Raw genomic sequence first — 12,141 nt, 5'->3', positions numbered from 1 at the left:
TTGCCACTCTTGGCATTCTTCTTAGGCCTCCTTGTAGAAGCCTTCTTCTCCAAGGCATTCATCATATGAAAGGCTCCCACTCTAGAGCCAACTGGCTTAGAACCCTTGCCACTTCGCCTTGACTGCACGTCTTCTTCCTCGCTATCGTCACCACTTGGCTGAGAGACATGGTCAGACACTGTTGCAAGAGCATTCAAGGTACGCTTTTGTGGACATTCAGATAACCGATGTGGCCCATTGCATAAGAAACAAGAGATAGGGCCTTTTGATTTGCTTATAGAGAGTTGTTGAGGGGCTTTTGCCTTGTCACCATAGCTCTTCTGTTGCCATTGTCCTCCACTCGAATGGGTTTTGGATGTAGGAGTGTTGGCTCCCCCACTCTTAGGTTTGCCATAGCCTTGGGACTTTCCACCTCCTCCACTCTTGCGCAGGGAACTACTACCTTGTTGCTTAGGTTCGACGTAGTCCGCAAGGCATTCAGCTGCTGCTTGTGCACAAGTTAAATCTTGCACTCTTTGCCTTTGAAGTTCAACTCTACCCATGGCTTCAATCCCTCAAGAAAGAAGAAGAGCTTGTCTTTCTCTGACATATCTTTGATGTCTAGCATAAGCCCAGAGAATTGTTTCACACAATCTCTTATAGTGCCGATGTGCTTGAGATCCCGCAAAGCACGTCGGGCATTATACTCAACATTTTCGGGAAAGAATTGGTGCTTAAGTTCATGTTTAAGTTGCTTCCAAGTCTCAATTGTGCATAAGCCGCGTTGCATCTCATCATGTTTAGTCTACCACCACAACTTGGCATCACCGGACAAATACATTGTAGCCATAGAAATCCATGTCTCGTCAGCATCGGCTTTCACAGCTTTGAAACATTGCTCCATATCAAAAAGAAAGTTCTCTAACTCCTTGGAATCTCGGGCTCCACCATAGGCACGAGGCTCGGGCACACGCACCCTAGTGAATTCCATGCCACCACTAGGTGCATTGCCAAAGGCACGAGTAAGAACACCAACCCGGCCACTGAGGTCTTCAATCTCTAGCCTAAGTTTAGTGACAACATCTTCAAAATCTTGCCCTTGAGTAAGGCCATGAGTTTGCTCAAGATCATAAACCCATTGCTCAAGGGTGGCTAATGAAGCTGCCATGGTCTCCATGTTGTCCATACGCTGTTGCAAGAGCTCAATTCTCTCCGTTTGAGTGGGTTGATGGTTGCCAGTAGCATCCGTTTAGAAAGCCAATAATAGAGAAAGCCAAATAGACTAAGCTCTAATACCAACTGACACACACCGGCAATACGGAAGCCTTGACAAAGATATGCAAGTGTGTGTGGCGCTAGTTAACTCTCTTCACTAGCCCACCAATAATGCTCAAAAAGTTTGCAAAGACAAGCAAACACAATATTAGTTGAGTTGATGAGCCACAAGATTGGAGACAAGCCACAAAATAGCAATCAATAAGCTAAAAACGAAGTAAACAACAATTGAAAGGCTTTGCACAATTTAAAGGCGAAATGAACTTTTCATTACTCAAAAGTAAGGCATTACAATAGTTGAACAATGCACTAAAAGTGCTACAAAAGTTGCTTTACTATAAGCTAAGTTGGGGTACATTAAAGGCACAAGTGGTCTGGTTCAACACTTGGGTACCCCCTCCTTAATATAGCTTGTTAAGCCTTTTCCTAGCTAGCAAGAGGAAACATTCACTATATTTGAGGAGTCATAATGGATTTTTAAAAATTCTACAAAAAGCAAAAAATTACAACTCTTAGTCTCAAAACACCTTTAATACTAAGGTATTTACATAAAAATTTACAAGACGAAAAGATTACATTTGACCCTCTAAAAGTTGGCCTAAAGTTGCTACTTGGTGGCTAGGTTGCTCAATGGCATGTCTTGGACTACCTTGCACTATGCCTTGGGCCTTTGCTTGCACTTGCACCAACAACTTCTTAAGCATATCTTTGGCTCTCCAAATGGCACAAATGTGTGTGGCATCAAGGTGTTGACCCTTGGATGGGCGCACCTTGACACCACGCTAGGCCGCCTCCTAAGTTCCTTTTTGTTTTGTCTTCTAATTTTAATTTTCATTATTCTGTATGCCTTCTAGGAGTCCACACTCCAACTTCGTTTGACAGTGAATTTAATTTTCATAACATAAGCACCGTCATCACATAACCTTGTATTATCTCCTCTGATGTTTGTGATGAGCTAGTCCAAGTGGTGACATGTATGCACGCTACAAAGGTGGAATAAAATTTGTTCTAGGATGAGGGAGGAAAAAAACCTTGAATTGAGGAGAGAAATTAAAAGAATGTTTTGAAAGAGAGCATTGAATTGGTGGAGCAGAACATGATATAACTATGAAAAAAGAAAGCAGTAATTGAAGAAGAAGAGAGAAAATGGAAAACTGAATTTAGAGTTCATTCACCCTTTTCTCATACAACTTGATTACAATCCCAAAAATTTCTCCCCTTTTTCCTCTCTCAACCGTAGCTATATATACATCTAATACTAACTAACTAACAAACCTCCTAACCACTAACTAACCCGCCAACAATCAAACAACTAACTGAATCCAAAACTAACCCCCAACAATCAAACAACTAACTGAATCCAAACTGAACCCAAAACTTCTAAATCATAACAGAACAGAGCAGGCATGCAATGGAGACCTTGAGGTAACCATGGTTTATCCTACATAAGTGTTGCCATATTAATGATTAACATCCCATAGCAACCAACCCCCACCCCACCCCACCCCACCCCACCCACACAGATCTAAGTGCCGAGGTCTAGGCAAAGTGCTATGATTCAATTGACACATGAAATGATATCCAAGTCTCACTTCAACGACTTTAATCCTCTTGTGGTTAGTCTTAAGCCGAGATAGTCAATGCATAAAACAAACACAATTTCGGGTTATTTGAGATGGACAGTATAAGTATATTTTTTGATTTTTTAGATAAAAAAAAATAAAGAGAAAAAAGATAATTGTTTAAGATAATTTTTTGACTTTTTACAAAAAAAAAAAAATGTATTAAATTATTATATAAAATAACAAAATTGTTTTTTTACTCCTATGCATACTGACTTGCAATCCATGCATGTTAGTACGGTTGTGGCAGAGCTGTGTACTGGTTTTGTTGGAAATTTTTTTTTTTTTTTTTCCAGCCGTAATCTACACTTGAGTACAATGTTTTGAAAAGTTTTTTTTTTTTTTTTTTTTATTATCATCTCCCAGACATAAAAAATTGCTTTCTTTATCTTTTTTTTTTCTTTTGTTCCCATGATGTCTAGTGAACCTATGCCTATGCCTAGTGAACCTATTTTTCCCGCCCGTTTTGTAAATAGTGTTTACTTTTTTATTTTTTTTAATAACTTTTTTACTTTGTCTTTTATAGAGTATCCCAAATAAACGCTTTATCTCGATCCGAGTATTTAATTTTCCAGGACTTGAATTTCATGTAGATGTAACTAATGTAACTTACATATCAACACACGGGCACACATGGAGAACGAGGACCAAACACAAATAATTAGCATTTTTTTACATGAATGAACATGAGTAATACATATGTACAGATTCAAAAGATAAGTCACATGGATTTCAGAATGGAAAGCAGGTTATTATGAAAAGGATCCAAGATGTGGTCAAGAAGGTTTTGCACAGGCCCTTTCCCCGTTAGGGCAGCTTGCGTGTAAAATCCTAACCATGCAATCATTGCTAAGCGCCCATTTTTTATCTCTTTCACCTTCAAGTCCTCAAAAGATACCGGGTCTTTAGAGAGATTCAAGGGATCGAAAAGTGCACCTCCAGGATAATTGATATCCCCAGGCAAGTAAATTCCTAAAGGCTCGAGAGCCTCAATGCCACAATATCTTGCATATTCCGGTCCAACCTATGCACAAGCAACAAGAGGCTTCATAACACGGAAATACTAATGGGGCAAACACAAAATGAACTTTTCATGTAATTTCTGATCACTTCGCTTTTTAACTTAAACAATCACTATATGATAAACTATTTCAATGCACGAAAGAAGCAATCATAAGTAATTAGAAAATCCTTCTCATCTCTGTATATGTTTTCCCCCAAAACACAGAGAACCTAGATTACAAATGAAAGATGAAGTTATGCAGGATCATGTCTTAATTATTATTCATAATAGCACAAGTCAATAAAAGTGATGCCTTCAAAAGTCAGCAGTAGAATGAATGTTCAACATTGCCCATCTGAACACCAAAAATACATAAACAAAATGGTGTTTCCTGGATGACTTCTGTAACCAAAGCCCCCAAAAGGTGTTACTTCAAACATCTTGCATCTCACTTTCAAGAAAAAAACTATACCTACTAGAACTCTTTCGAGAAGAAGGAAATCAATTTTGAAATTATTGGAGACACCTATTTGCACCATAAATTATTTTCTATTAATTGTGGCTTGTCGAATGTGGCCAAATTTAGTTATGTTGATTGTAGCCTGTTAGTCATGGCCAAATTTAATCTCATTGATTGTGGCCTGTCGATTTTGGTCTGTCAATTCAGACTATGACTATCTTTAAAGATTTACTATGGACATATTATTATTATTATTATTATTATTATCATTATTATTATATTGTTATTGTTGTTATGCTTTGTGCAAGAGGCATGGAAAGTGGTTTAAGGAAGTTGTGAAAATAAGGCAATGTGGCTGCCATATTGAGTGAGGGAAGTAACTTCTCAGCATGTTTGTGGCAATGTGGCTTTAGAGGAAGAAACTGCCTAGAGCAGTTCTTGAAGGAAACCGTGGGTGAAGCCTATAAATAGGCAAAGAAGAGATGATCAAAGGACGTCAACAAATCATCAAACACATTAGAGCTTTTTTTTTCTTCTTTATCTTTAGGAGTAGTCTACCTTAATTCTTAGGAGTAGATTATCATAACTTTTAGGAGTAGCTTTTACCTTGTAATTCAACCATTTGTAACCTTGTAAACTTGGAAGATTTCAATAGAAGTTTTTTTGTGTTTACTGCACTCTTTCGATTCGATCGTTGATTGTTCCAAAGAAATACTTATACTTTTACCCCTGTTTGTTTTCAGAGATAGAATGGAGGGGGTCCATAGTGAGGAGATTAATAGTGAGGGGATTGTTAGTGAGGGGATTAATAGTGAGGAGATTGATAGCGAGGAGATTAATAGTGAGGAATTGTTAAATTATTTTTATATAAAATAATAAAACAAATAAAAAAATATAAAAAATTAAACATTAATATTTAAAAAAAAATTCCCAATATATAAAAAATAAAAAAAATAAAAAAATTTCTAATCCCCTTACTATTTTTCTAATACCATCTCTATCTCCTCCTTACCAATCCCCCTTCCAAGGGGACTACTAATACCCAAGGGATTAATAGTCTCCTCCTCATCTCTCAAAACAAACACCCCATTAGTAATACCAAGGGATTAGTAATCCCAATCCCCTCCCTATAACCCCAAACAAACGGGGCCTAAGGTATTAGAACCTTTACACAATCATCTGATATTTTGTTTGGTTGTTTGGTTAAAACTTTTCTTTTTCTCCTGTCGAATGGGGAGAAACAGAATATTTACTAACAACACCTCACTGAAAGTTTTTATGACACTGATTCCAAAAACACCAACGCCCTAATGCTGTGTTTGGATTTGAATTTGGGTAAGAATTTGGCAAGAAAAAGGAGAAGCCTAGGAAAATGGAAGAAAAAATTTAGCTTATATTTCATTTACATTTTTCCTTCACATTTTCCTTTTCCTTTCCCTTTCCAAATCCCCACCTAATTCCAAACACAGCCTAAGTGTTTTCCCTAGCTTCTAATAGTTGGATGAAAGCAGGTTCCTTGATGTTTTAATAACATTTACATTAAAATTCCTTCACTTGAGCTCCTTCATACATTTTTGACAATTCTTTCTGTGCAGTTTGACATATCTATTAATCTAAATATTCTTTTGGTATCATATGCCCAATCAACCCCAAACTACTCCCTTGTATAAGTTTTACCTCACTTTGGTCTTGATTTCTAATTCCACCTCCCATGATGCCTTCCATTTCTGTTTCCCAGCCAGTAGCTTGGAGAACACTCATTCCCTACTTATTCTTGTCTAAATTAGAAGAGTGCCCTATCATTTGGGAGACCCAAAAGTGTAGGATGCCTACAAATTTGTTCACATCTGATTTTCAGTAACAATGTTATCAAACATTTGAATCTGAAATCATGCTTCCGAGATGTAAGATTTGGGATATAATTTCAGTCAGGACCTTCAATGGTCACACCAAACCCCTAAACTACAGAGACAGGCATGAATGATGATAGTATTCACAAACACATTTGATTTAGAAATAGTAAACAAAATCAAAATTGAGTTGGTACCATCAGAAGAGCTTGGCAGATAGCTATAACAACCACTCCTTGACTTCCAGCTAAGTGGAGCCCAGGGATGCCAAGGTAGTCCAATGTGTCACCCTGGCAAATAATTCAAAGAGAAAAATTAACATATTGAGCCAATGTTGGCAATCCTTGTGATATGCCTCCTAAACTAAAATTCCAAGCATATGTATAAAATTAACATATCTAGCCATACACCAAATTTGATCTTATATCAATTGTGATGTTCCTTAGGACTCTAATGTGCCCTTCACAAAACACGACTATGAGAATTTAATGACAACTCACAAAAAGACACGAGCTTAGAAAATAAAATACATTTCCTAATACTACAATCAAACATAAAAAATACTTTTATTTATCATCGAGAACCCAAATAGAAGCAAACCTACAACCTTCGCCAACAGGTCTGAATTAACACCATTCAGTACAATCAAGTAGATAAACCTAATAGATATGAATGTATTAAAATGCACAAAGTCTAATCTCTAAAGTATTTGCTACTCAAGATGCACTTTTATCTCAAGGCAGTAGAATGGGTTGGAATATGACCCCTATTGCATACGTAACTGTTGCTTGAACAAAAAGATCATTAAAATTGCCCCACCAAAAGAATACCAAACATGAATACTCAGCACAGCTGAATGATCCTAGCCATCCCACCATCCCATCCACGAAATCATCCCAAAGACAAATACTCAGCCCAGTCACAATTGATGCAACCAACTTGAGAATACCCAGGAAGGTACAGAAATTACACACTAATAATGAGAGGAAAAAAGTATGCTTCATTCCCTTGTCTATCTATATATTTAATCATCTCATGAGTGTCTCTAACAATAAAAATGATGTGGGAACCATGACTACTATCCTATGTTACGTGGATCGGGTCCAAGGACAAGGAGATGCGACAAATATTTATATTTCTTAATATTCTCCTTTTATTTTATAGGATAATACGGCGTTTAAAATGTAACAAAAAGCATTTCTTGCAAAATATGGAAAACTCAAATCGTTTTACATGCTTATTGGGTGACTGTTCTACTGATATATATATCATGCCCTTACCCAAGTGTCAAGTGTCAAGTGTCTTGACACATGTCACATTTAAAAGAGTCCATGTAACATAGCTGGCATCTAAAAACCCAGAAGAGCTGGCAACCTTTCACATATCATGATAAAGCCATATATTGATGGTGAAGTAGGACTGCCCATAACAGTTGCTCAGCAGACTCATCTGAGGTATGTTAGCAAGACTGTCAGCACAAAAATATCTATTCCTCTCCCTAAAAACTAATTATTCAATACCCAAGAAAGAGACTTAAGACTTTACAGAAAACCTTTTTTAGGACAATCATATTTCCTAGAGAAAAACATATGGCTTGGTCTTAATTTCCTCATAAAAATGACTTAAACAAAACAACTATACTAGAGATTTGATTGCAAAGAATTGTGAAAGAAATGTTGCATCAAATTGCAATGTAGTTGAACGAAGCAGAAAAATGTTGCAAACTTAGAAACTCCATGACCAGAATATTTTTAAGATCATTGACTGTGAGGGAACAGAAGGTTAAAACCTTAAGCTTTGAATATCCAACTTTCCACCAGACCGGCTCAACAAAGTGAAAGGCTCCTACTAGGTCTAATAGTTCGGGAATCAGAGCACCAAGCGCTGCAAGCATGGCCCAGCGAGCATGCAGTATTTCAAAGCTGCAAAAAAACAAAGACAAAACAGATCACTTGGCAGTTACAATTTAGGTAGAAGATATCGTTCACCGTCACTAATGTATAATTTCAATATTCACCCTCAATCAAGCCTATCATAATCATACCGCATTTTACAAACTATAGATAATGCCTGATCTAGGATCGAGTAAAAGCAAAGCATGGTAACATCAGCTTCTCTCCACAGTAATACATTCATGTCACAAAATTCTAATAATTGATTAGGATATTTGGTTAGCCATTGTTTGAAACAAGTAACGGTTACTATTTCATTGCTCATGGAAGACCTCCCAGATGATAGCCACACTTAGTCTGCACTGCAAACTCTATGCCACTGTTCAAACTTTAATGATAGGAAATCTGCATTTTTGTCCATAAACTAACTCTGTTGGCCAAACATTAACTACACATAGCCACATAAAAATTAAAACTAAAATTAAAAAATTTGTTGTGCCAAGAGACAAACATTAAGAAAAAATGATACATACTTGAAATATTTCTGGAAAGCCACAGGATCCCTGCTTAAACCTGCAATATCAAAGCCATAGTCCCCTGGTAGTTCTCCAGTCAGATATGAAGGATAGTCATATGAAATTGGACCAAGCCAACGGGGACGCTTCTCTCCATACCATAAACTGCGAAATTCAGATAATTTATCATAGTACATAAATAAATAAATAAAAACAACATCAAGGTACCAAATAAGAAAATTGACAATTGGGTTATGTATCGCTTACATGCTAGGTAGTTAAATGTTGGGGGGAAATGTATATAACATATAATTGCCTATTTCAATTAGATGCAAACTAAAGACAACTCACATTTACTTTAGAAATATAGCTCATTTTATCATTTCTTTGAAAAAAAATGTGTTTAACATCTGGGGAAAATCTATATAATTGCTTACTTCAATTAGATGCATCAAACATGGCAATACTGCAATAACATTTAGACAAGAACAAGAAGTACTGCACTGGCTATTTAACGTCCAAGAATGGATCATTCAAGTATTGAGGACAGTAGCTAAATCTGACTTTAGGACATTGCAAATCACGGAATCTCGATCAATAAGTTCTTCCATTGTTCTATTTTGTTTGGTTTCCATTATTTTCTTAAATTTCATTCGTCTTCTCATTAAGTTCTAGTACTTTATTTTCAGTTCATTAATTTTACCTGTTACTTGGAAGTTTTTTTCTTTAAAAAATATATGTGTGTATATATTCCAACAACTATCACCCAAAATTAAAGAAAAATAAATAAACAAATGTAAGGATATATGTATTGTGGAAAATCACAAAAGCAATGTGTTCACATAACTAAAAGAAACAACACCCAAGTCTACAAAAAGCCCATATAGCGAGCCCCTTCAACTCAAATTTTAAAATCCACCAAATAGAAATGCACAAAACTCACAATCCTTCTTTCCAAAATAAATATTGTTCAATGAGGATCGCCCATGAGTTCCAGAGCAATAATGCATCGAGATCCATGGCAAATGAAATCCGCCACCACTCGCCAGCCACTTCAAGTTCCATATATTTCATGTCTAAATTCATATATCATTTTGAAAAAAATACATACATATATATATATATATAAGCACATAAGAAAAAAAATTAACAATGTCTGGACTCAAAAAAAGTAGTCTGGTCACTTATGGTGGATACAAACAAGCCAAAATCTCAACAACCCAGCGTCCCATGTTAAGCTTGCAGTATAAAAACAAATAAATAAATAACACAATAATAATAATAATAATAATAATAATAATAATAATAATAATAATAATGTGATGTGACGAAATTAGTACCTATCCTTTCTAGCCATTTGAGCAAGTGCCTTGAAATTGGAAGAATTATCGATGGCATCCTTCTTTTTCTCTTCCAATCGCCTCTGAAGCAACTCTCCCAGGGGACTGTTGGCTATAGCTTTCACCGCCGTGAAAGGAAACGCCGAGAATATTAAGACACCCACAAGCTTCACAGATAGATAACAACCCACAAAATAAAATAAAAAAATAAGCGGGAAAAAAATTACAGACGAAAAGTTAATAGTAATCCAACAAACTAGTAGTAATAAAAATGCGAAAATTTTAGAGAGAGAAAAAAAAAAGAAAAAAAAAAGGTTTGAATCTGGGTAAACATTGGCAAGACCTCTTGCCATGAAGCTTTGCAGGCACGGTAAGGTTTGGCGAGGGGTTGGGAATTTGTATAAATATTGAGTGACTTAGGGGCTGCGCCTTTCGATAGGAGGCCGCTACTGAGAAAAGATCGAAAAAAAGTAGAAGATGACGACGAAATTGAAGATTGCTGAAGCATAGCCATCTCTCTCTCTCTCTCTCTCTCTCTCTCTATATATATATATATATATATATATAGTTTCAAATCAGTTGCTCTGCTTGCTACTCTGTCCGGTCTTCACAGCCACGAAATAGGTGCATTTAAAAAGTAAGAAGTATTTGTATAAATAGGTGAATTTGTATAAATATTTTTTTATTTTACTTTTTATTACATCTAGGTGCATTTAAAAAGTAAAAAAAAAAAATTACTTAAAAATTAAAAAAAATTCCCTAAAAACAAAAAATAAATAAAAGTAAAATTTTCAAAAAAATTAAATTCAGAAAGTTAGAATTAAACATGGTAATTTTTTTAAATTGTATTTTAAAGAACACACATTATTTAAATTTTAAAACATAACTTTATCAATTAAATTGTATTTAAGAAATAAGTTCATAAAAATTCACATGCAAAGACTAAGTTTCAAACTAACTTGGGTTTGATAAATAATTCCCTATGACTCGGATAAAAATTAAAAATAACTATAAGCTATTTCCTATATTCATCACCCATATTCCATCCTTCATCCTTTTTAGCTACCATTATTATTACCTCGAGTCCCCAATCCTTCTCTCCAACCTTTTCTACTATGGCCACCACTCATTACTTCTTATTTTACCTACCACATGTGGTTCTTCATCTCACCGCCAAACAAAAATTCTCTATCCAAACTCTAACCATCATATCTACCCAAATTGCCTAACCCCTCCCCATATCAGAACTAATTTGATGTAAGTGTAATTTATTCTTGGTTGTAATTGTAATGTGTCTTATGCAAGTGTAATTTGTGCATAAGGGTGCAAGTGAAAACTCTATGATTTGTGCATAAATTATACGTGTACTATAGGCATATGCAACACTTGCTATAGCGATTCTGGTTTTGACCCGTTATCTATTGTATTCCGGACTCAAGTTTGTATGGTTTAGAATGGTTATTTGTAGACACCCCATTTTTGACCGTCCTCAAGACTTGGACGTCACCGTTTGAACACTCGGTGATTATCCATGGTTGTGTTCGTTTGGAGTTCCCGGAGGTCTCGGCTCGCGCGCCATGCCTCAGGATCCCCGAATTCGACCGTTTAGTGTCTGGTTTTGCACCAAACACTTGCATCTTGCCTTTGAGAGGCAGGGTGGGGCTTGTAGACCATCCCCACCCACCACCGGCAGTGGCTAGATGCCACTGGCTGGTTTTTGCTGCCACCGGCAATATAGTTTGCCGGCCGGCACTCTTTGTTGCCGGTCAGCACTATTTGTTGCCGACCGGCACTCTTTTTGGCCAAGATGGCATTTTTGGCCGGCCGATTGCTGTTCATCTGCTTTTGCAGATATTTTTAGACAGCTGTATTGCTTTTGCTCCCCTCCATACACATGTATGGAGGGATCTCCCTCTTGCAAAGCTTGTCTTGTAAGCTTTACAAGAGGCATATAGAGAGGAGCTCTCTCTAAGGCAAAAGGAGGAGGCTTGGTTAGAGACTTAGAATTTTTTTGAGAGCAAGAACAGCCATTGTTAGGGTTAGAGTTCTAGGGTTAGAGTTAGATACACACTCTATCTCTCTTTCCCTCTTTTTTGTTCACTAGGTGCTTTGTGTCTCACTATTGCACACAAACACCTAGTGTTTCACCTTCCTCTTGAAACTAGGGTTCTAAGGGCTTGTTCTTGAATTTCTTGGCTGGTTTGG

The 12,141-nt window shown here is 36.5% G+C and overlaps 1 protein-coding gene across 1 annotated transcript; it reads right to left on the bottom strand.

Annotated features, from left to right (window-relative positions):
- Positions 1-3,529: 3,529 nt before the first annotated feature.
- LOC145823147 (chlorophyll a-b binding protein 7, chloroplastic-like) lies at positions 3,530-10,564 on the bottom strand. The gene is made up of 6 exons (XM_082922442.1): positions 10,280-10,564; positions 9,937-10,103; positions 8,615-8,761; positions 7,979-8,111; positions 6,387-6,479; positions 3,530-3,900 (listed from the first exon to the last, which is right to left on the bottom strand). The coding sequence occupies exons 1-6, from the start codon at positions 10,448-10,450 to the stop codon at positions 3,598-3,600; spliced, it is 1,014 nt and encodes a 337-aa protein (XP_082778568.1). The 5' UTR covers positions 10,451-10,564; the 3' UTR covers positions 3,530-3,597.
- Between the last annotated feature and the right edge of the window lie 1,577 nt (positions 10,565-12,141).

This window comes from Camellia sinensis, chromosome 3 (genome assembly GCF_055761805.1).
Source record: "Camellia sinensis isolate YWXY chromosome 3, ASM5576180v1, whole genome shotgun sequence".
Lineage (NCBI taxonomy): Eukaryota > Viridiplantae > Streptophyta > Magnoliopsida > Ericales > Theaceae > Camellia > Camellia sinensis.
Note: the sequence above shows the minus strand (reverse complement) of the source record. Positions and strands in the feature narration are given on the sequence as shown.